Genomic DNA, 25,378 nt, shown 5'->3' with positions numbered 1-25,378 from the left:
AGGTGTCATCGATCAGTTTAGTGGAAATCCACTTAACTGATCGATCACATCAAATGAACGCAGGAAAGCACGTGGAAGATCGTATGTTGAGATGATGACATGGTGATGATTCTTACCCGATGCAGCCATGTAAGTAGATCCGGTGCTCTTGATTTTCTCTATGTATTTGAACTGATCTTCCGAAAGGATTTCGTCAAAATCGGCAATTATTTCGTTGAGAAGTCGGAGGCACTCCACACCTTCATTATTCCCCTCTAACTCAACATAGAACTCAGAGAAGTTGGGGATTGATGCAAACATTACGCATACGGATTCACATTGCTCATGGTAGAGTTCCTATAGTATTAAGAAAAAAACCAAATTATGTCTCATAAGTTTACTACTCATACTAATATTATGCGAATTGTTGTGTGTGTGTCTGCTGGTTTTTTTGTTTGCTTGTTTGTTACCTCATAATGTTTGGCTCAACCAACCCACTCCCAAACAATTTGTTTTCGAGTGTTTTTCTTGCTAATGAAAAATTATTTAATTTGTTTAGTATGAATTCCTGAACATTATCTTCTTAAGGTTAACCTTTAAATAAAGTCGGGATAGAGATTTTGTGGTTTGAAGTTAGAAATGCAGTTTTTGAATCCTCTTTGGTTTCTAAATTTTTTATTTCTTTTTCTTCATGAGTATCTAAAATATTTTTTACTACGGTTCTTTGGCACATATGTAGCTTGTATCTTGGAGATGGACATAGGTAATATTTATCACGGAAAAGATTCCGGTTAAAGTTACCCGCGTTATTAAAAAAAATTAACATTTGTTACAAACTGTAAACAGTTTGTATTTTCGTTTGTAGTTTGAAAATAAATAAATAAAGCCGGTATAAATACCGGCAATAAAAAACTTCATTCGGGATTTTTTGAAACCAGAAATATACACGGAAGAAATTGCGGGCAACAGCTAGTAGCATACTGTATTCTGATCCAACAGATGATCGCTCATCTTGATGAAAATCAAATTACATTTAATAGTATGCTGGTACGCCGATGCAATAGTTGCAAAATCTTATCTTTATATATATATTTCTTGTGTGCGTGTGTATGTCACTGAACTCCTCCTAAACGGCTGGACCGATTTGAATAAATCTTTTGGAATGCCTTTGGGGGACACCCTGGATGGTTTAGATTCACAAATCAGCCCGACAGATGGCGCTGGGGTCCGCTAGTATATTATAAAAAGGTACTCAAACTTCCTCGCGGAGTTAAAGAAAAGAATAAAAATAAAATATCTTACATCACTGTTCTTGTCATTGCGCAAAAAATGTTGTGCGACGTGTTCTGGCAAAATGTTGCCAAGCAGTTTCTTATTATATGCTTCTAAATGTTCCATATCCTCTTTTTCTTCTGTAAGCAAATTTATTATCTAGTGATTAATTAAAAAATGAATTAATACACTTTTGTTGTACGTTCGTTCGACGCTAGTGGAATACACTACTTATATTTATTTAATAATAATTAATAAATCAACACATTTGTTTTTTAATTACATAATCCATCTTGTTTAACATATGAGAAAGTTATACCTAATTTAACTTTTTATCCCGGAAAAATGTAGGTTCCCGTGGCATATATGTAAAACCAAAAAAGTTACTTATATATTATTTTAACTACGTTCATACTATATACTTACTGACTAACATATAACATAATGGCTTATTATAATTTCATTATAAATAGTTGGATAGATTGTTTTTTCTATTTCTTATGTTTGATAAAAAAACAAGTAGATAAAACCCAAAGGAACCAACCAACACATTGTAAAAATCTTATGTATGGTTCTTTGGTAAGTGGTACCTTGTAATATTTTAGAGGATATCTGCATTAGAATGTACCAACCCTGAGCCTGAAGTTTCCAGATGAAGTCGAGCCTGTAGGTACTCTCAGCTTGGTGGGAGAGCAAAGACAAACAGCAAAAAGCACCGATAACCATAACAAGGTCCATGAATGACTGGTCAACGTCCACACCGCATAGGTACCTGTTAAAAATTATGTTTTTTTTTTTAACCTCGTGATAAATCTATAGAGATATTTAGAAAGAAACACCGTATATCTAAATGTGTTGATAAACCTGAGAAATTCATTACATGGAATACAAAGAGCTCCCGTGAAATAAACAGGAGTGGTTTAAAGGGCTGTTTAGCAAGTTACTAAATTTATTGCTTTACCACATTTATTTATTCATTGTTTTAACAGCACGCGCCTATAACTTTTCTAAGTTTAGGTAATTTGCGTATATAACTTTATTTAAATAACTTAAAATGTGCGTTTTAGGTAATTTAAATAGCACTTCCTTCAACGGCGAAGGAAAAAATCGTGAAGAAACCTGCATGCCTGAGAGTTCTTCATAATGTTCTCAAAGGTGTGTGAAGTCCACTAATCCGCACTGGGCCAGCGTGGTGGTGGCCTTAACCCCTTTCCATTTTGGGAGGAGACCCGTGCCCTGTGGTGGGCACATAATCGGTTGATTGATGACGATAATTGGTTGGGTTTTACCGAGCACCAACATTTATTTCTGTTACTAATTGTGGACCACTAGTTAGTTTACTTTCAATATCCATTATGTTTTTTTTCAAACATCGAATTTATATTTCCTTAGAAGAGAATGCTCATGCCTATAGGTATAAGACTTAGTTATAAAAATAAATAAACAATTGCGGAATAAAATACTTACTGGTATTTGGAGGAAACCAGGAAGATTTTGTGCAATGTAAACGCCGTATACGTCACACAGATTAACGCGAGGATAACCACCTTTACAACTGTCATCAAAATCTGGTGGACTGCGCATGTAACCATAACTACCAACGTCAGATGAAGGAATCTCTGAAACGAAAATCCAAGGTTCATAGTAGCGATAAAATCTAGAAATCCGTCCAGTGACACTAGTTTTTTAATGTTGGATTAAATCTTACCTCGTTAACATAATAGACGCAATCTGTGTAGCCATCCTTTGCCTTCACGTTTTGGTTCTCAGACATCGTGTGAAGTCCCTGGAACATAATATGATGGTATCAAGACATCTGAGGGTGAATCTTTTTTGTGGAAAGACGATCAGATTAAAAAGACAAGGAAATAGTAAATTTGTTCGTTTATAACGTCGCCGCTCCGCTCAGCTAATTAATAACTTTATTTAATTTTTGGCATTTGCGCTTACATCGCTCTTTAAGGTCTTTCCCCAATATTCCTCCGATTTAAGCTACATAATGCACCGGCATGGAAATCATCATAAGCCTATGAACGTCTCTTTTCCATTCATGGGAAATGGTTTATGAGCGTAGACTTAAAACATTTATTATCACGAGTTAGTGATAATAAACAATGCAGCTGGCTTAACGTAAGCTCCGTGAGTCCGTCTTTTTTGATTAATTCGAGAAGCACAAGAAGGTAGTTGTAACAGACGATTAACGTTTTAATGCAAAAGAAGTTTTGAATAAATCAAGGGATTTACAAAGTTCCGATTTCAGTAAAAGCAGTCTCTAAAAAGTAAAAATAAATAGCATTATAACATACGAAAATGAGCATGATCTGAAGTGCGAGGGCCGTCATCGTTAGGAACGAGAGCAGTTGAGCAACGTTGCGGTTATTGTGCACAATCATTGATAGCCGCTTTATGCGCCTTGGTACATTCTGTAAAAGAAAAATAAAAAAAACGTTTTAAAATGGTGGCACGTAGAAGCATAAAGGTTTTCGGCACAGTATTAAGAACACGCCTAATATTGAAGCATCAAAAACCACTTCACTTTAGATTGGTTTCACGAACAAACGGTAAGTCACTTCATACCAATTAGCAGTTGACAGTAATTATTTTACCTCTAATGTTCTAAGCGTTCACCATAAAATGGGAAAATGGGAAAAAAATTGTGACTTAGCAACATTCCGCGGGTATAAAGTGAGACGTGCGCGGGACGTTTTCACTGTTTTTGGCCACAATGCACTGCAAACAATAATTGCTGAATGAGGATTGTGTATGTTCTTAATTCGATGGTTTTCGGCTGAATTTAAAGGAATTTAAGGGTAAAACCTTTTACTAGTATTTATTTTTATTTCACTACAAGTAAGCTCATGAATGCTACCTCCGAGACGAATAATAGTGGTATGTAAGAGATTGCCCCTTATTTAGCCATACTTTTTAGTGAATGTGTGATAGAGGTACTTTTCTAAATTTAATAAAACATAGTACACTTATTCCTCTATTTAAATCTGGCAATAGAAACGACATGAACAATTACAGACCCATTTCAATCTTGGCAGCTCTTAGTAAAGTCTTTGAAAAAGTTATTAAATCAACTCTAAATAACTTACTACATCAAGAGCGTACGGGTTCAGTAAAGGTCGTGCTACGGATGCAGGTGCTAAACTTTTAAAATATTTTTATGATGCCTGGGAACGTTCGCAGAATGCCATTGGTCTCTTTTGTGATCTATCCAAAGCATTCGATTGTGTTTATCATAAAACTTTGCTTCCTGAATTAGCTTACCGTGGTATCAAAAACGTTGCATTTAAGGTGTCTGTTGTCTTGTCTCAGTGACAAAACTCAAAGGAAATGCATTAAATATATTATGTCGCAGGAGTCTTGTACGTCAATGGGTGTCCCACAGGGATTTTGGCTACCCTTCTATTTTTGGTGTATATAAATGATCTACCACACCATGTCAGTGAAAGTTGTGACATTGTACTGTTTGCAGATGATACATCTCTAATTTTTAAGACTTATGGAGGTAGAGATCACGTGTGTCGCACTGGTTTACTGTCAATAATTTACTTTTAAATGCAAAAATAACTAAGTGTGTCGAATTTATTTTACCGTTAATAAATATATAATAATAAATGGAAGATTCCACAGTTTTAATGGGTATGCCCTTAGATTTCTTCTCTAGGGTACCCATATAGATACACTAGCAGGTGAATTAAACTCGGCAGCCTACGCCAAAATATTTGACAGATTACTGATGTAGAAACAATTTCTTCAAAGTGTAATGTCTTACGGGATCTTATTAGGCAAAGCTGCTGATATTGAAACTATATTCATATTGCAGAAAAGTGCCGTACGGTCAATATATAAATTTAAATCACGTGAATCCCTCCATGTAAGAAATATGTAAACTAACGGTAGCCTGATAATATATTTATAAAGAAATAGTTTTTGTAAAACAAAGAATTACTCTTTAGAAACGAAAAGTGGCTATAAATAACCGCCTTAATCGAAATGGGCATAAGTTAGTGGCATTTGCATATCGTTTGCAAAGTCTAAACCATGTTTTAAAACACATTTAATAAATCGTGGTTACTATACGATTGAAGAATTTCTTAACGACAAGGCTGAAGAGGCTTAGAAGTAGGCTCCGCTCCCATCCTCACAATATAGAAATTTAAAAGTTTGTAACCGTAAAATGATGTTGAAAGGGAGCAATCTGTTGAGTTTCTTGCCGGCTTCGGTGGAATCTGCCTTTTGAACCGGTGGTAGAGTCACCACAAACAGACTGACTTGACGTTTCAAAACTGACTGAAACTTGACTTTCAACTTACCTTGAGGTTCAGGCCATGTACCAAAAATAGCATGCTGAAGACCACTAGTCCAAAAAAGATCATAACGGCGACGTTAACCATTGTTCTGCAACAAATGATTAAATCTTTAACAATGTAAACTAAAAACTTTTCTAAGGTTTATAATATGAAAACATTATTTAATAATTTTTGACATTACAGTGAGAAATAATCTTCAAAATGCCGAATTACTGTAACTATCTATGAAGGGAAATTTATATTATAGAGATTGATAATAATTTTCGTAAATAATAGGAGGGTTTAAAAATTGAATTATTGACTTACATTTCGAAGGTCATAAGCTGTATTATTGTAATCACGAGGTACGAGAAGAAAGAGAAGTTGAAATAGAGCTTCAGCATCGTATCTTTCTCCGCGTTATACTAGAAAAAAAAAACAATGTATCATTTAGACATCAACATCTCATTTTTTTTATTTTTCTTATTTAAATTATAATGTCTTAAGAAAATGCAAAATAGTAAACCAAATGAGCTGCCAAGAAAACAGCAAAATTAAACGGCGGATGATCATCATCATTATCAACACATCAACGGCCCACTGCAGGGCGCGGACCTCCTTTGAGAAACAGAAGGGCCGCCGAAGTCCAAGTTTGGATTTTTCATTTGTACCCATTAAAAAAAGGGAAGAAGAAGAAGAAGAAATAGTTCATAGCACACAAACATCAAAATATACAAAAAATAAAGAATAAACAAAAGAACAAGAATTGTAGGCATGCAATGGCGGCCTTATTGCTGCAAGCAATCTCTTACAGGCAACCTCTGGCAGAAGAAAAAGCTGCAAGAGAGCGGGATAGTGCAATTATATATACATATATATTCGAAAATAAATAGACATACAAATTATTCCAAATCACAAATGCCTTAAAAGTGGAAGAGTTATCGAAGAACTTGGTTTTGCAAGATGGGAGTACCAGACGGTTATCATGCCGAGATCGGAGGTCAGTATGTGAAGCAGAATCGGAAATATAGCGAAAACGGTATTTAAGGTACGAGGGTGTGACTGGATTATTTCTAGAAGGGGTAGAATTGTATAAAATATTTTTTTAGTACGAAGCTCAAAGTAATAATTAAGCTCGAAGCACTCAAAGTTTCAAATTATTGCATTCGTCTGTTTGAACTGTAGGTTGCCTGTGAGTCAGTCAGAGTAAATTAGTAATGCAGGTATTAATTTAAATTGACATGTTTTGATAAAAAAATACTTTTTGTTAACTACATAATAGAAGAAGCAACAAGTTTAACAGTAACTGGAACACGGCCTATGTAGCAATTCATGTCGTTAACTGGTTGGTATAAAATGCATACTTGTTTGTGCGGAAAGTTTTTGTTTCAGAGTAACATTTTGAATGAAGTCTGTTCACTCGTTATCCAGAGTTGATGCGAGCTAGCAGCTACGAAATTAAATACTTAAAAGTATTTTTAGACAATGACCGTTTCGTAAAACGTTGTAACAACATGAGGAACTTTCGTCCTTAACTCATTATTTACGTAGCAATAGGCTGGGATGGTATTTCCACAGCTCTGTTAAGGAATACCAGACATGTTTTGGTACCGATATTGACACAAATTTCAATAACTGTTTTGTAAAAGGAGTATTCCCCTCCGTCTTTACAAAAGCATTGATACATCCAATTTATCAGGGTGGAGATAGACTCAGTGTCAACAATTACCGACCGATTTCTGTTCTTCCCGCGATATCGAAGGTTCTGGAAAGGCTCTTAAACAATCGTCTCGTTCATTACCTAAATAAATTTAACTTACTATCTAATAATCATTTAACTTACTATCTAATAATCAATATGGTTTTCGAAGTGGAAGGTCAACCGATGATGCAGTTCTGGAGCTTACCTCAACAGTATCTCAGAACTTGGATAAGAGAGAAAAAACTATTGCTGTTTTTCTCGATTTGTCAAAAGCTTTTGATACTGTATCCATACCTATTCTTATTCAAAAACTAGAACGCATTGGCATAAGAGGTTCTGGACTAGACCTCTTTATTAGCTATCTAACGAATAGAACCCAGATTGTCAAAATTGATAGTATTTTTAGTGAGGAGGCGGATATAACATATGGCGTTCCCCAAGGAAGTGTCCTCGGACCAACTCTTTTCCTAATATATATTAACGCACTCTGTAATATTCCGCTATCTCATTGTAGAGTAGTCTCTTACGCAGATGATACAGCACTAATAATTCAGGGAAAGAGCTGGTCCGAAACACAGCATAACGCTGAGGTCGCATTGACAAAGATTTTGTCTTGCCTGTCCTCAAATTTGTTATCACTTAACGTTGCCTAAACCAAATACATAGCCTTTTCCTTCAATAAATCAATGCAGCCTCATAACTTATTTAAGATAACTGCGCACTCATGTGGGTTTATTAAAAGAAGACGCGAAATTAATCAATAGACCAGGGTCGATAATTTTTGAAACCAAAAAAAATAATAGTAGGATGAAAACGATTAAAAAAGGATGAGAATATATAAAAAAATAAAGGAAAATAATTTACGGGCGATCTAACGTCGGTAAGTGGAAGTGGGTGAGTTTTTAAGGGTAAGAAACGGTGTATCTCAATTTCCGGCAAAACTACAAGTCCTATGGAAAAAAATTAAATGACAAAGTTGTAGGTAATAAAGAGACCGGCAACTTTTGTAATTACACTTTTTTCACATAACCTCAAAATTTATGTAAAAATTCAATTAATCAAGTTTTTGGTTTTTTATTTTCATCTTACGCAAAAAAAAATTATTTTTTTCACGAAATTTTGTGAAAACTTACCTTTTTATGTTCTAAAGATACTAAATAAATATTTCAAATCATAAATGAATGAATAAATGATTTGAAATATTTATTTTTCACCTTATTTTGACTTAATATCGAAAAAACACCCTAATTTTCAATCGAAAATTCTCGCGTCAAAATATCAGCTTTTTAAAAAAGTTGGGGAGTTTTTTGTTCGTTGAAATCTCTTCTTTCTGATAATGTAAAAAAATATATACATTAATATGGTTTCATAATTTTTTTTCACTTTTTACCATTTAAAAAATTATCGACCCTGGTCTACAAGGCGTTACGTCGCGTACATTCGAATAGTATTCGTTTCTCGTAATTAATTGTCTAACTAGTTGTCACTTGTCACTGCACTAGTGGCGCCACGTTCCGTTCGTCCCGTGTCGGTCGCCGTCGGCTGTCGTCGTCATATTGGCGCCAACAAATCATAGTTTTAACTGATCACATACTGGCGAAATGATAGGTACGTTTTTTTACTGCGGTCTCAAAATTTAAATCTATTTTTATGCTGAAAAGTGTACGCTACTTATAACTACTATGAAATTATAAGTTACCTTTTTCTCGGTGTCTGTATTAAGGAACCTAAGTGTGGTAGGTCTGCAGTGGTCGGAGCGGAGACGGTCAACCGAGCGAGCATCAATTGCCTTCATTAGGTAATCATTCACCTCATCTTCCGGCTGCTTGTTCTCGTTGCCAGCTTCTACCCCGTTCCTATGTTTATAAAAACATTGAGATTTAAAAATAGTTTTCAAATAAAAAGAAGATTAATAAGTAACAGACAAAAGGCGGTATATATTGATTAGTTGAAAGTTTTATATGTATTTTATACATACACTTGAAAACTAATGACTGTAAATCGGTTCGAGATATAAATTGCTTCGCTCCGTATTCTGTTTGCATACAACATCGGTGGTATAAAGTACTATGTTTATGCATTGATATTTTTAAAACTAACGTCTTTGCGGGAGACCTAACTTTTTTGTAATAATTGACGGAACAAGTAGATGGCCTACTTGATGATAAGTGGGAAACCATTGCCTATTAACAGAGCACATTTCGCAGGGCATGCAAGAAACACGTCCTGCAACGTTATGCCCTGTCTCCATTATCTTGACGCGTAGGTCTATAAAACAGCTTAAACAATAGCACATGACTCAAATGTAATTGGCGGATTAACTAATGCTCTTGATCAGGCAAGCATGGAGATGAATTGTCAAACACAACCAGCATGCTAAAGTAACACATATTTTCTTCGCTTTAACTAACTAAGGACGCTAGCTCACTGAAACTGACTGAAAATGACGCTAGCTCACTGAAACTGACTGAAAAGTTAGGATTATCTGAATAATCCTAATTTTGACTAATAGCTGGCTTAGCCATAAATAGCCGGCTTTACTCTTATGAGTTTATTTGAAATGTAAAATTTCAGAAATTTGTAACATACGTATGTTCTTGTCTTAGCTGCTGAAGCAGAATTTGTAAATTAGTTCTCTATAGCTGGATATGAAAACTTACGATAGAGTTTAAGTAGTTTTAGTTTTAGTTGTAAGTGAAAAATAAGATGGAATTTTCGTAATCTTTAATGTCAAGTCTTGAGCTAAGATTAAGGCCGGCGAAGCGATTTCAATTTAAGATTTCTAAGTTTGGAACCTCTCGCGTCTCGACCTAATTTTGTTTTTTTTTATTTATTTTTAAATAGCGGTCCTAATAGTATATCAAGTAACTGGAAAAGGATGAAAAATCTTCTAGTATATTTACTAAAAATAACTTAAGATCAACAATAAAAAAGAAAGGCAAGAAAAAAAACAGGGCTATGTACCTACTTAGTACTAATGTAAAAGTAGATATAGTGATTTGCTATGATCCGTTAAGTTCCCTCTCAACGAATATGCATTTCACAGGATGTAAAACTATTACATTTGAATAAAGCCACTACAGGTATTTTCGATCCGAATAGGACTATTCAGATTGGAATAAAGACATTTATTATTGACGGTAATTATGGTAAAAATTAAAAACTTAAAAAAAAATTAAATGTTTTGAAGGTATTGATTGAATCTTCATACAAAATTAAAAAATCAAACCATAGAAAAAGAATCAATCCTGACAGCTCTTGGTCGAATACCTTTGTATCTTCGAAGTGGCATTGAATTTACGATAAAAACCTTTTTTTTGTTTATTTCGTACTACAGAATGATTACCATTAAAAACTATGTCGTTATGAAAACTAAAGCTTTAGCATGCAATGTAATATGTCTACATAGCAGAAGCCAAAAGTACCTACACAATATGTAAATTACCTAAACAATATTTTATGACGAATAAAAAAAAATGCTGCAAAACAATAAACTATTCCCATATTGCGTCAGGTATATAACAAAATATCAGTCATAATATCCATAATCTAGTAAACCTAAGTATAAATGTTAATTAGAAATTGCAGCTAACTATGGTAAACCGATCAGACGTATCAGATATCGATTACAATATGAATACGAATCCTGAAGCGCTGTGGTGCAAATCTGAGTGAGATGTATCTAATTAAAATCTTGCTTGCATATTGGTTTGATTTGATTTCAAACTCGACGTGAGTGTCACATCGTAATTCCACGAAATATATTAACGCTGTTATAAGTTATAACCATATGCCATTTACCTACTCTACAGTATTTATTTAAATTACGCAGAATTAAAATACCTTTTGTAAGAGTACGTATAAATTTATCAAATCTCAAGCTGTTACCTAAATGGTAAAAATAAACCATTATGGTTCGATTTAGTTCGTCTGTAGTTTATTGGTTTGTTATAAGGTTCTGGAATACGAAATTCAAAATTAAGAAAATCCATCGACAACGTCAACATCTACAATTACGAGGGCATATTTAGTGTAAAAAAGTTTAAGTGGAAATTAATCACAAAACAGTTTTGGCGCATTTGAAAAAACTGGGTACACAATAATCTGGATATTTGGGTACCTCACGAGCTCACTGAAATAAACCTAATAAACCGTGTACTCATTTGTGATTCTTTATGACAACGTAATGAAACCGAGCCATTTTTGAAGAAGCTGATAACTGGTGATGAGAAGTGGACTTTGTACGACAAGAACGTGCGAAAAAGGTCGTGGCTGGTCAGGCGCCACAGACTGGGGTGAATTCCGGCTTAACTCGCAACAAGGTGATGCTGTGTGTGTGGTGGTATTGGAAGGGCGTTATTAAATATGAGCTGTTACCACCAGGCAGGACTATCGTTTCTGAACTCTACTGCGAACAACTAATGAGATTAAAGCAAGAAGTTGAGAGAAAGTGGTGTGGTTTTTCATCATGATAACTTTACACATCTTTAGCCACTCAGCAAAAATTAAGAGAGTTTGGCTGGGAGGTGCTAATGCATCCGCCGTATAGTCCTGACCTTGCACCTTCAGATTTCCACCGTTTTCGGTCTAATTCGGAATTCTTTAGGCAGTGTCAGTTAATATCTCGAGAGGACTGCCAAAACTACTTGTCGCGGTTTTTTGATCAGAATCCCCAAAATTTCTATAGCAATGGGATTATGTCCCTACCAACAAGATGGCAATGAGTTATAGAACAAAATAGTACCTACATACTCTAGTTAAATGTAAATAAACTATACAAGAAAACGTTTTGAATTTTCTTTAAAACTGCGAAGTAACTTTTTCCCCAACCTAATATTATAGATTCAATCACTTCCGATGTACCTAATAATAATACCCCGGCTGCCAATTGCTTTATTTAAGGCCTGGACAGGAATGTATTAAATAATGAAGATGTATACTTACTTTGCATTAGTGTTCCGACCAGGTTGCCCTGCATGCCCCATCACACGCATTTCCTTTGAAACGTCGTCATTCAAAGTTGCTGCGTTCTGCGGCTTCTTATCCTGTTAACAACAAAAAATTGGCTATTCATGAAATCATAATTTTTGTAAATTATTGTAATTATTAAATTATTATCATAATTCCAATATTATAACTATACTAATACATACATAATGTTTTTAGTTTTGAAGTTTGTATGCAATATATAAAATTAAAAACTACGTATCCTATTTTAAAGAATTTCTAATTAACAGAATGCAACAGGATCAGTGATTATCATATTTTATTTCAGCCTGAAATAATGGTATTTGTATAGTTAAAAGGGAAAAGTGCGAAGTTAAATTAGTGCTAAGTAAGTTTTTCCGAGTGCGGTGTAAAAACATTGTAAGTATACAAAAATATTGGTGTTTAGTAGTTCTAAAAGAAGTTCGTGATACCATTATGCCTATGTATTATAAATAAGCCACATGCGTTTTAAGTCGAAAACATTTTGATGAAATATTTATGTTATAGCTTTGTTTGTATAAACTTAAATGTATAATATATTCGATAGGAACATACTATTTAAATAAAATAAGACAGCTTATTTCTAAAGATATTTATTCCAGGATGTCCCGAAAGTGAAAAAATGTAATCAAGATAATTATTTTGTGTAGCTATTTAAAGTAATTACAATATTTTTTAGTTTGGCTATTATATACTCGAACAAAAGATACAGTAAATACACTCTTTCTTCAGAAGTGGAAAATTCTTTTCAATCTAAATACAAACATTTTTTAAAGTTTTATTTAGACATAGGTAAGATAATGAACTTACTTAGGTGTCTACAGATATAGAATTGGTAAATTTGCGAGAGACTTATCAAAACTATAATTATTAGAACACATAAATACAATTCATAAAATAAATTCACTATTCATTCAGAAGTGGAAAATGCTTTAGTAGCGTGCACTTTATTTTGGTACATTTGCTTTGCTTAAAGCGGAAGTAATCTGACACAAATTTAAGCCACCATTTTCCTTGTAACATTATTACGTAGCACGGAATTACCGTGTTAAACGAATATTTTATGAAAGCGGTGCATAATATTTTCAGTAGATGAGCGAGGATTTTAAACCATCTATTTGAAGTAAGCGTGTTAAAAATAATCCAGACTGTGCTGGTGAAACCGTTGGGAATTTAATAGGAGAGAAGTTAGAACACCGATATCTATTAACGGATTTTATTTTCACAGATTTTCTTATTCATTATTTTATAGACTATAAAATGTTTTGCGCAAGCAGATCGAACGAGATTATAAAGATATTGTGTATCAAACTTTTCTTTTATGCATATTTTTAAGTATTTAGATATAATATCGTTTGCGAAGTGAATTGAAGAATTGAAGTAATGATAAAAATATTGTCAGTTTAAATAATAATGTGAATGTGCGGTGTGCTGGGTATCATTACAAGTAAACTAACGTCACATCCACATTAGCGTAGAACTGTCATTTTGAAGAAGGATCAAACGACAAAATCTGACAACCATACAAATTTGTCATTTCTCCAAAGAAGTAAATTAGTAATTAGAAATCATTTTAAAAACCGAAGGTTTTTTGTTTATTCCAAAACAAAAAACCGAAGGTTTTTTTTTTATTGTTAAAGGGGCAGTAAAGCATTAGTAAAGTGTGGTAGACTAATCCAGCTACGCTTTACTGCTGCTCAGTAAGGTTATTGAAAACGTTTGCAATTTTCCGTTCACGTGAAAACTCTTTAATGTTAACTGAAAAATGCTAGTATTTCTACTAAAATTCGCGGTACTGCGAGCAATAGATTGATAAAGTTTTATAGTAATCAGATTAAGATAATATTTGTAAATAAGATAACTAAGTAAGTACCGCCGTATTTTTTTCTACATTCGAATAAAACTTTAAGATTAAACTTTGTCCAACATCTATAAGATTCCCGATGGGACTAGCGCACGGCAGAAGAACTCTGTCTTTGTTTTACTTTTTACAAAGTTTCGTGCATGAAGCTTTGCATGAAGATACTGGAGAAGGCAAAAGTCGTGGACATTGATATATCTCTGTAGAAATGAACATTTTCAAACATTGCCGATTTCACCAACCAATGTTTGTTACTCGACCCGTTAAGTGCTTTAACGGACTGTTGGTGGAAACGAGTGTCCATCTTGACATATGAATCGTCGCTAATAGTCTGCTATATATTTAACGGACCTATACACCATCGGTAGACTACCGATGAGATGGACGACCAACTGAAGGCCACAATCGAGGCTCCTCAACATGAATGCGCAAGAAAGGCAACCGTTAGAGAACAGTTGCGAAGGATTGTTAAGCGAGCCACAACATCCAGATGACGACCACGACCAGTCTGTCAAGACTGTAACGACTAAGAAGAAGGATACACCAGCAATTAACTTTAGAGGCCCATAAGGAAATATAATCACTTGTTGGCTCGTGGTGGGACACTCGTGTTTACCAACTGTCCGTTAAAGCACTTAACGGGTCGCTAAAGAAACAAACATTGGTTGGTGAAATCGGTCCGGAAGCATTCAAATAAAAATAAGCATTAGAATATAACCAATCACTAAGAAATACAATGACGCACGATTCCTGACACCAAACTGCTTTTTCAAAATTACTATTTAGGTCTAGGGCAGCCTAGCTACTTTAGCATCGTTTATCGAAACGCGCCGCGCTGCTTTCGAACAATTCTAGGGGCGCACATAAAATTATTTATTTACTTATTGCGGCGATTCACGGCTTTGAAGCAGATGTGGTTAGTTCCCAAAATGCGATGCAGCATTTAAAAAAGAACGACTTCGATACCGCGTTCGGACACAGAAAGAGGCATAGGTGAATCAGTCGCAGAATAGCTCTACAATCGTTATGTTCAAACATAAATTCGAAAACAACACATATTTATATTTTAATGCATTATAACGAGGATAATCATCAAAATATTTCACTCTGTTCTAACGAAACAAATCTCTTGTAAACTTAATTAAAGCTCTTAAAATAGGGCTATGGTCTTTAATATGGAGCATTGTCACAAGAATAGCACCGCACTTATTCTAGAGTTTTCAATTAAAATTAGGTTTGAGATTTGTGTACAAAATGGAGATATATATTTAAATTTGTTCTCAGTTAGTTAATGTTAACATTAAAACAGCCAGTCTACTAGGTTACTAGCCTAATATCATCCATAACTGAGTTAATAATGACAAGGGTGCTTGGAAGCATCCGGCTCCGCTTTCATCTCTCACAAAATAGAAAAATGAATTTTAAAATGTAAAATGTAAATTGTGGATATTGGAAAAGAGCAACTGCTGAGTTTCTTGCCGGCTTCTTCTCGTTAGAATCTGCCTTCCGAACCGGTGGTAGCGTCAGACAGACTTGAAGTTTCAAAAGTGCTTATATTAGGCCTACTTGAAATAAATGAATTTTATTTTTGAATTTGAATTTTGAATTTTGAATAAAAATAAACTAAATATGAATGTAATAATTATTTATTGCAGTAGTAATAAGACATTTTGTAAAGTGCAATTATTAAAATTCACTGGAATCTGTTCTTAAAAGGTCAAGGCAAGGTCCGGATCCCGATGTACTGTGCGGAATATTTAGAATTACCACTTTTTTTTTCTTTGGAATTTGAAAAATATAATTTATAAAAATATATTTAAAATATCTGGTGGTGTGCTGTCAAAACTTGAATCGCTATTTTTTTTATAACCAAAACTATAAAAGTATCGAATAAAACTACTTTAATTAAGGCGCGTGGCGTGAACCCGGGTATGCGCGGGAATGAATTTGTTAGTTTTTTTGAAATTGATACACATACCACGCATAAGGCAGTAAGAAACAAGCTGTCTGTCTGAGATCGAAAAAAAAACAAAGGAGTGTGTTAAGTAATGAAATTCAGTACAACAGTTATTATGACTTTTGGTGTTTTAATTTAGAATATTTTATAGATGATTTAAAGCATGGGAGTAGATAAAAGCAATTATATGTCTTATAACTACGAACATTTGGATAATAAAGTGTAACGTTTTACAAAAACATGTTTTTAACAATGACATAAAGTTAAACCAGCAAGGGTTATAATTCTTTTTTTTTTTAGTAATAAACGAAGGACCAAACAGTTGGCCCACCTGATGGTAGGTAAAAATTTCTCCGTCCATAAACAAAGCAACACTTCACAGGGCTGACAAAGAATACGTCCTATAAAGTGCCGTTAACCTGAGGTGCAGGTGTTAAGAGTCACATGCCTGCAACTACAACGGTCACCACGATCTTCAGACTGGAATACAGCTATGCTGCTTGACGGCAGCGATAAGCATTGTGGTAGCACTTCTCCGCAAGAGCTCTGTCACAAAAAGCTTTACTAGTTTAGCTTTACTAGTTCAGCTTTACTACTTTAGGTATAATAAGATGACAAAGGCTGCAATTAAACACTTAACTACGACTTACCACACGACTGGTGTCATCCGGTACAATGAGGTATGTGTCAATGTTGTGGTCCTTCAGATAAGCATTGCGCTGACCTCCATTTCCGGGCTCGACTTTATATTCATCTCCCAGGCAATCCAGCGTCTCTTTAGTTATGTGCACCCGCCTTAGCAATACAAAAGCATATTTCACTAAATCAAAATAAAAAATAGGAAAATTATACTAAACTGTAATTGTCATTCGTTTATATAATGATCCTCTCATAAATAAACGCTTAAAACTATATATCAATTGGTTTAATAACCTATTTTTGAAGTTTAAATCAAAATAATGTAATATATCTTGAGGATATTCCGGTGTTAGAGCGAAATTATTTGCAAAAAAGAAAATTAAGAATTACACCGTAGTACAATCTGACGAAATATGAAATTGACGAACACAATGGGTACGAAAACGTAGAAACGGTATTAATTTCGCACCAGTCTTCATTGGTTCGACTAACAGATTACACTCACAAAATGGCATATTGCATGGTAAATACGTGCAAAAATTACTCTACTTAAGAATAAAAAGGTGATGGCGTATTTTTTTTCTAGGAAGTAAACAATTGTTTTATCATTTTAAACTATTATTTGGCTCAGAAACTCAATATTTTATTTATTTTAACTCAATATTTTATAATTAAATCTGAAAACCGATCACGAAACTAATCAAAATAAACAAAAAATAATATATCTTTTCGTACGCGTTGTGCTAGAGACAAAAATAGACCAAATCTGTTCACTATATTCGGCTGAATTTCTGTGAGCGATCCAACGATTCGGAAAAAAGTAAAGTCGCTTATTGTACACAATAATTGTTGTGATTTTTATATAAAATAAGTTATTAGTTATATTGTTTATTGTTTTTAGTTATTCTTTTTGTATGGCATGTTATGTTTAGTTAATTTCAGTTTTCCTAGAGATACTAAACGTTTTTTAGTAAGGAAAAACATTGTAGCTCGGTCGCAACGAGAAAAATAATTTGATCCGATAGAATGCCACCGTGTTTGCTAAATACCGTTTAAGTAGATAAAACTTCATTTATATAGATAAAACCAAACCACGACATTTGAATTTCCCCCAGGAAATTCCAGGATTCAACTCATATGCAAATTTATGTGGAAAATTGTTTATAAAATTTGTAAGTAAAAAAGGTTTAAACAAAAAATAACCGACCTTGTTATACAACTAAAAAGTAAGAAATAAATATTTTATACAATATTTTTTTGCCGGTGCCAAGTAAAATGCAGAAAGTTACTATGTATAGATCATAATATACTTCTTATTACTTTTTAAATAGCAGTTAGGCAAGTACCCTTTCAGTAGGTATTTTTTTATATTTTACTTGGCAACGACTTTGTTTTGTCAAAAAAAATCGACGCATTTGTGGGTAGGTTTGCAATCATATCTAAGTTATAATAGCCGAATGTCAACTAATCATAACCTTCAACAAAATATTGCTTTTCCCGAAGGCGATCGGCGGCGGCGAAAAAAAAATACACGTCCTCCCTTTTTGTAAGTCTGATAAAAAATTTACACGATTCTAGATTAGACTTAAATTTTTGCGTTCTTTTTTTGAAAATTTTATATGAGACCCGCCGTCCATTTTATATTACGTCAGTGAGTACAATAGATGTTTTTATGCAGTGAAATAATTTACTACATATATTGTACACTTAACATATCTTGAGGATGTTCCGGCAATAGAGTGAAATTAATTGAAAATAAATAAATAATCACTGTACCAGTATAACAGATATTTTTAATGCAGTCAAAGAATTTACTACTATTAAAATGTAAACTTGGGTGCTCTGGGGTGCACAAGCCGCGTACTCCGACCCTCGCGAATTCGTTTGGTAGCGATTAGTTACACTGTCGAATTACCTTTGATTTGAATAATCATTTTGATGGATTTCGTGGTTTGCTTACGATAAAAATCTTGAGCGGTATTAAAAGGCATACCTATTTATCAAGCTGAGGAAGATTTAATAGTCGGTAAATTTAAATAATACCGGGAACTTTGTGGGTTCCCGATTTTGGAACTCTGAATTTATAGTGAAATCAAAGCATACCGGACCCGCAATGCCATCTTGTTGACTTCTCAACCGAGTGAAGTACACAGTAAATGTAAAAATTATTCACAACGCATTTCTACATGGCAGAGTTACACGTAATTGGTGGTCTACAAAAGCTACGTTTTCCTCTTCAACACCCTAGTAAGCTACGTTATGTAGGTGTCTTTTTGTATATATAGTTATTTTTACCCAGCTACTCCTCCGCTCTCCATGTGGTTAGCCAGTGTAACGTCGTTGGACCACACATCGAACTGCCACTTGCTCAAGCCGAGCACAACGCAATGTACACGGCCAGTGTGGATGCCGACTCGCATGTTCACGTTAACTGCCAGCACTTCGCGTACCAAACTGTCACATAGATATAAAACAGCAGTTAGACCACGTTGAAAAATCACGATGTTCGGAAGCATCTATATCATCATATTTAATAAATAAATTATATAAATAAAAGATTTTTACCGAGAAACAAAAAAATAAATTAGGAAACGGTTGACCTAAAGGCCATCCTTGCAACTTTCCGCTAATTCCATACTTATGTCGTTCTTCGAGGTCAAAAGTCTGATAGAAGTTTCATAAAGCAATATTTTTAGAATTCTAGATCAAGAATCATTCAGACGAAAATTTTGAAAATTGTTCTAAATTTCTAATTGTTCTAAAGTTCTAAATTTTTCGTTTTCGATATCTCTCGAGCGGATCAACCGACTTTGACCGTATTGACGGCGGTCGACGGGGCTTATCAAGCTTAAGAGCTGATAAGTTTTTGGGATCGATGCTCGATGGGTTTTGTGATCAAGCCGTTCAAAAGTTATGAGAGGTTTACATACATACATACGTACACACACACAAACGCACAGATATGATGGCAGCATTGCGGGAATAAAAGCGGGAAGCTTTCTAGGACAATCAAAACGTCGACTCAACTGATGAAAACTCGATTTTCGAAAAAAATATTATGGGTGAAACCAATAACTTCCCAACTTTTGAAATTTTTTAATTTTCTTAGCGGGAAGTTAATAAAGTGTCATGGCCGCACTCGTGACTTAATAGGCAAATTAGATCTACAGTAAGTCCTTGTTCCATAGCTAGTTTGAAGTCACAAAATACATGGAATACAACGCAGAGATTTTTAAAGTACAAGTGGTACAAAATTAAGTTTATATATAGACGTGACATCCTAATCTTGAATTCAGCGTTTCACCTGTCATATAAAAACGATATTTTATGATTCTTTGTCACTGTCATCATGCTTGTTGTACAAAGTTGTAAAAAAAAGTGTGTGCGTGTAACCTTTACGCGCGATTTAATTTTATTATTAAATTTAACTAACTTTTATTATTATTTCTTGGTGAAAGAGTAAAATGTTCCTGGGACTCCGCCATTCCATTTAATATTTACTATTTCATTTTATATTCTATTTAAAATTCATGAATATCGTTTTCACCTTTTATAAACATTTTCATTCGTTAAAGAGAATAATTGAGAGTAGAAAATTGAAGGTTAGATCAGCACATGTCAATACCCAAAAAGCACTAGGGTATTTTTCGCGAAACTTAAAAATAAATATATGTACAGCTGCGCCCCTAAATCGATCTTAGCAAAATTATGCATTAATATTTATCTTGCTTAAGATCATGATAAGATTAAGCTTGCATCCAGAATGGATATAGAATAGCAATTGGGTGTTATAAATTAGACGTGTTGCCTGAATTGTGGCATCGTTTTTCCTGAACGGATGAACAATTTTTTTTTTAAATTAGAATTACTTGGGAGTTTTTTTTTCTAATTTTTCATGAAAATCGGTCAAAGATGGCCACCAACACCACAATACGGCGGATAACATTTGCACATATCCCTCAATATGGGTATCAAATGAAAGGGCCTGAATTCACTAGTAGAATAATGGACACCATATAGCCTTAGAACACGTTGTTATCGGGCTAGGCAGTCGATTCAAATATTATCGATAAAAGTATACGTTGAAATACTCACGCAATCGCATCAATCATGTCCAGGCCCATCTCAACACAGCACCTGGCGTGGTCTTCCCGAGCCTCCGGCAGTCCTGACACGCAGTAGTAGCAGTCACCCAATAACTTAATGCGCAAGCAGTTGTGCTCGGCGGCCAGCTTATCAAACCTATGGCAACGAAAACACATCAAGCAATGCGCACGGGTGGTTAAAATATCCAAATAATATACATGTAATATCAAATGGCGGTAAAATTTTTTTTTTTTGCGGTTGCCGTGCTTTGGTAGGTGGACAAGTAAATTGTGTTTCTAGTCAGTGGCTATTATCGGAGAAAATTTTTCTGCTTCCTGCCTATGCTAGCCGTGCTGGGGGCTTATTAACATGGCGTAAATGATTTTAAAATAACATTTTATTTAACTTACCTCGATGTCCTAAAAAGGGTAATAAAACAAAATAACAAAACATCAACAGTATTACACTGCTTTATGCTCTTATAATTTAAGCACTAGGTTACATCAGTAGAAAATTGAGTCGCAGAGGAGGGGCGAGGAACCGAAGCCGCGGGAATACACTCAGTGTCATGCATGGAAGGGACGACTGGAAAATCCTAGAGAAGGGCATGCCACGATAGTGGCGATAAAGCCCGTTATGGAGGACTGGTTAGGGTGCCACCATAGATCTAAGTATCTGTGTCGCGTTGGTCGGGTGCAATCGCCCGGTTGCCATCATTGCGAAGACTACCTCGAGGATACTGCGCAGCACACCTTGGAGGTATGTCCAGCAAGGGCAGAATAGCGCCGTGCCCTCTAAAATACGGCAGCTGGTGACCTCTCGCTTCCAACTATTATTCAAGCAGTAGTTCGGAGAGACTTAGCGTGGAATACCGCTGCCCTTTTTTAGAGGAGGTCTGAAAAGGAGGCGGCGGAGCGAGACAGAGAAAGGAAATCAGCACTTCCCCCTCGCAGAAGACGCACCAGGCGCCAGAGGGCAATCAATGACCTCAATGAGTTGCAGGGCTGCGGGTTGTGAATTTAAGGGGAAGTTGGTCATCCAACGAATGTCAGGCCTGAGAAGTCGACAACTAGGCCATCGGCGATAGGACCCGCCATGCATTGGGGGATCAAAACCTTGGCGAGAGTGCGGTGAATACCGTGCGTATTATATTGCGAATCCCATGCTCTCACTTATAGGCCTATCGAGGGACAAACAGAGTTTTTAGTGGGTGCAATTCCCACATAACTACACAGTTTCCCCCAACTGAGGGGAATGCGTCAAGCATTTTCTCTAGATATAAAAAAAAGTATAATAAATGGGTTAACTGCCATTACATATGCTTGGCAAATTCTTCTATTTACTACAAACAGTCCGTTGAGGGACACTGGACAGACTGGACTTTCCAAAAGTGTTTATAGCATAAGCCTATTTTAACCAACTTACAAAAAAGAAGAGGTTCTCAACAGGTTCTTTCTTTATGTTTGTGAGCTCAGATCTCTGTCATTTATAAACCAACTTAAAAAAAATGTTTTTTGTTTGAGTCGGTAAGATTCCCATGTGGTCCCATTTTGATCAGGTCAATATCTGTAGAAAAGATCCTGGAGAAATTGAGAGAAAATTCCAAGTATTTCTAAAAGTAACTTGAGCATTTGCTATCGAAAAGCACCATTTAGTCAAGTGAAACTGATCATAAAGACCACGGATGTCCACCGGAACTACATAATAATAAGTATTAGGTTAAGCTTTGAATATACTATAAACTAGGTAAGCCATCATTTATAGGTAGCTCGTCACAATAAAGACCCAGGGAGACCTACTGAAGCATTAACGGGGCGACTTCGGGAAAAGCATTATTTTGTGGAAGGTTAAGAGCAGATATATTATTGTTATAGAAACGATTGCAAACCTACCCACCCACACAAAAGCGTGAAAACATTTTTCTGACAAAAACAAACGACTTTGATGTGTAACTAAAATGTATGAATCAATATTTACTACAACATTCATAAGTCGGTGCCAAGTATAATGCAGTAAATTACTGGTTCTTTCTTTGCTACTATTATTTTAAGCTTTGTAAGTTTTTTGATTTTTATTTATTCAACTTCAAGTAAGCCGTTGACTTATCACTCACTTGTTAAGTGATGCAGTCTAGTTTAGAAGCTGTCTATGCATTTATTTGTATGCGCTAACGCGGTATCGTACCGGAACGCCAAATCGCTTGGCGGCACGTCTTTGTCATAATTTTCCACGACACTAGTCCTTCTTGTGCAATTTTGCATGTAGATCAGTTGCAACTTCCTCGATTACTATCACTGGACAGGGGACAGGTTTTTATCACTTTTTTTTGTCTCCAATTGATTGAAGCCACTTTGGCCCTGAACGTTGAGAAACTTTAATACGACTGCTCAAGGAACTAAAAGAACAAGACCTTTAGCAACTTATTACGTCTTATGACGACCAAATTTTAACTGCCGTTTGTCTGGTCAGCGTTAATAATAGATATCAGTGTTGTAAAGTGATTTTTTTAAATAATAAATAATAAGAAGTATAGCAACTTCTCGATAATAGTTATACTTAAAAATTTTTTGTTCAAATTGACGGGCGGGTGGTAGGAGGAACAGAACGGAAACTAGAGTGGTTCCTTGTGTGACTGTGGAATTGAAAATATTTGGCTCTACATATTCGCGTCAATCTCAATTGTAAGTCAGGGGGATCAAGCTTACGAAAGGTATCGTGTAAACTTTGTGATGAGAGCACAGATCGCGGGTGAAGTTAAACTTATGTGTGACAAAAACCTCAATAATAACTCGTTTAACTGCAAAGGATGTGTCATATTTTACTATAAATTGGCAAAATATACCCCTTTATAATAATATGTGGCGGGTAATCGATAGAATAAGCAATATACTCGTATTAGGGTGGATAAAATATTCAAAGGGTCAATGTTGCCGCCCACGAGTGATCGGTGGTAAAATATTATGTATTAATTCATTTCATGCCTCCCGGCCTCCCACAAAATGTTATATTATGAAACATGTTTTATCTGTGGCATAATATTTCGAGAGAAAATAGCAGAGATGCTTAAAACTGAATGTAACATGCAGTGTGTTGCAGGTTGACAATAAGTATGGCAGACGTGTGAATTGGATCTGGTATAGCTTGCTTTTTGGAGACTAAGTACCTTATAGGCTACCACGGAACAATTACCTAAATACACGAGAAATCCTTTATACCCACTACGCATAAAACTACGCTTAGTTTGGGGCTAGATGGCGATGTGTGTATTATCGTCGTATATTTATTTATTTAATAATCTATAAGAAGCCGCCGTTTGTATTTCAAGTAGGTAATAAAAGTATTTCTCGTCAGACTGTATTTTTCATACTTTTTGGTCTAATGAGGACCGCAAGGATGTTTCGAAAATGATTAGAACAGAGCTTAAAAGTACTTAGCAGCGTATAAGCCGTAAAATTCAAAATAAAACCGTGCAAAAGAAATAAAATACTTAAATGAGATTTTTCGAAGTAAGGTTCTTTGTATTCAGAAAATATTCTAATTGGAAGCTTAGAAGAAATACTGTACCTCGGTAGGTATCTTATAAATATGACTTTCCATATCTTTCTAGTTTATTTCAGCTCAGTAACTGTATACAAGTCAGACATACCGTACCAGTGTACGGTACATATAACTGGTACGAGTGTACCAGTAATTATATGAAAATTAAAATGAAAATTTAAGGTAACTTTAAATCTTCTTTGCTACGTTAATTATTCTAAATAATTTATATCCTTGTATTTAAAAAAAAATAAAAAATTATATAACATAATAAAAGTAGTAGATTGACCCCGATGTATCATGAAACAGTATATAAAAAAAAGCCTTCCAGTTAAATGCTTCAATCGGATGTCAATTAGCGAATAATAAAGAATCATTACAGAATTTGTACATATCCTGCAATGTTTAGTTTATTATAAAGTGCCATCTTAATAATGTTTAATTTCAAATACGAGTCGTAGTTCATGAATGTCTTTTCCACCTTCAAATACTGATCTGATATGACAGCCAATCTAACAGGACCAATTTCAGTGGGTTTTCATTAAGTTTAGCGGAGCTCCTGTTATCATAATATCAGCTCTTAGAAGACATATCAAAGTGTTTTTATCTTCATATATGTAATTTAACCCTGTTTTAGTGTTCTTTTCGTTTTTTTTTGTAAGTTACGTTTTTTTCAATTTTAAATTAGAGTATCAGAGGGTGATGTAGTTTTAAACTTTATTTAATACATCGATAACGCATTTTGAGTTAGCCTTTAAGTGTATACAACGTTAGTCCTGAGTTTAGTTTTCTTTTTGCTTATGAATGTGTATTCATTGTATACCGGTGGCTTCCTGTTGATAAATAAAACTTGCAGGAACTTAATATAGTAAATAGCACTCGAAGTGAAGTGAGAGTGTGTACTTAATATACACCTTACCTTGCAAATAGTTCGTTTAGGAGTCGCACAAGTTCCTCAGCAGTACACTGGTCCGAAAGGGTAGTAAATCCACAGATGTCAGCGAAAAGGATGCTGTAAAAAAAGCATCATCAAATATATGAGTATGTATGTAAAAACA

The 25,378-nt window shown here is 34.8% G+C and overlaps 1 protein-coding gene across 2 annotated transcripts in view; it reads right to left on the bottom strand.

Annotated features, from left to right (window-relative positions):
- LOC120636666 (adenylate cyclase type 5-like) overlaps positions 1 to 25,378 on the bottom strand; it is a 50,938-nt gene that overhangs the window by 4,618 nt on the left and 20,942 nt on the right. For both annotated transcript variants that reach the window (XM_039908230.1, XM_039908231.1), the window contains exons 8-21: positions 25,240 to 25,332; positions 20,793 to 20,939; positions 18,993 to 19,151; positions 16,709 to 16,853; positions 12,196 to 12,296; positions 8,951 to 9,107; positions 5,877 to 5,974; positions 5,574 to 5,658; positions 3,558 to 3,674; positions 2,960 to 3,037; positions 2,719 to 2,870; positions 1,884 to 2,023; positions 1,282 to 1,391; positions 117 to 336 (exon numbers count right to left, since the gene is read on the bottom strand). In XM_039908230.1, coding sequence (XP_039764164.1) covers positions 117 to 336; positions 1,282 to 1,391; positions 1,884 to 2,023; positions 2,719 to 2,870; positions 2,960 to 3,037; positions 3,558 to 3,674; positions 5,574 to 5,658; positions 5,877 to 5,974; positions 8,951 to 9,107; positions 12,196 to 12,296; positions 16,709 to 16,853; positions 18,993 to 19,151; positions 20,793 to 20,939; positions 25,240 to 25,332 — 1,802 coding nt within the window. The remainder of the gene's footprint in view (positions 1 to 116; positions 337 to 1,281; positions 1,392 to 1,883; positions 2,024 to 2,718; positions 2,871 to 2,959; positions 3,038 to 3,557; positions 3,675 to 5,573; positions 5,659 to 5,876; positions 5,975 to 8,950; positions 9,108 to 12,195; positions 12,297 to 16,708; positions 16,854 to 18,992; positions 19,152 to 20,792; positions 20,940 to 25,239; positions 25,333 to 25,378) is intronic.

The sequence above is a fragment of the Pararge aegeria genome, chromosome Z (assembly GCF_905163445.1).
Source record: "Pararge aegeria chromosome Z, ilParAegt1.1, whole genome shotgun sequence".
Classification (NCBI taxonomy): domain Eukaryota; kingdom Metazoa; phylum Arthropoda; class Insecta; order Lepidoptera; family Nymphalidae; genus Pararge; species Pararge aegeria.
The sequence above is the reverse complement of the archived record's forward strand: the minus strand, read 5'-3'. Positions and strand labels throughout refer to the sequence as shown.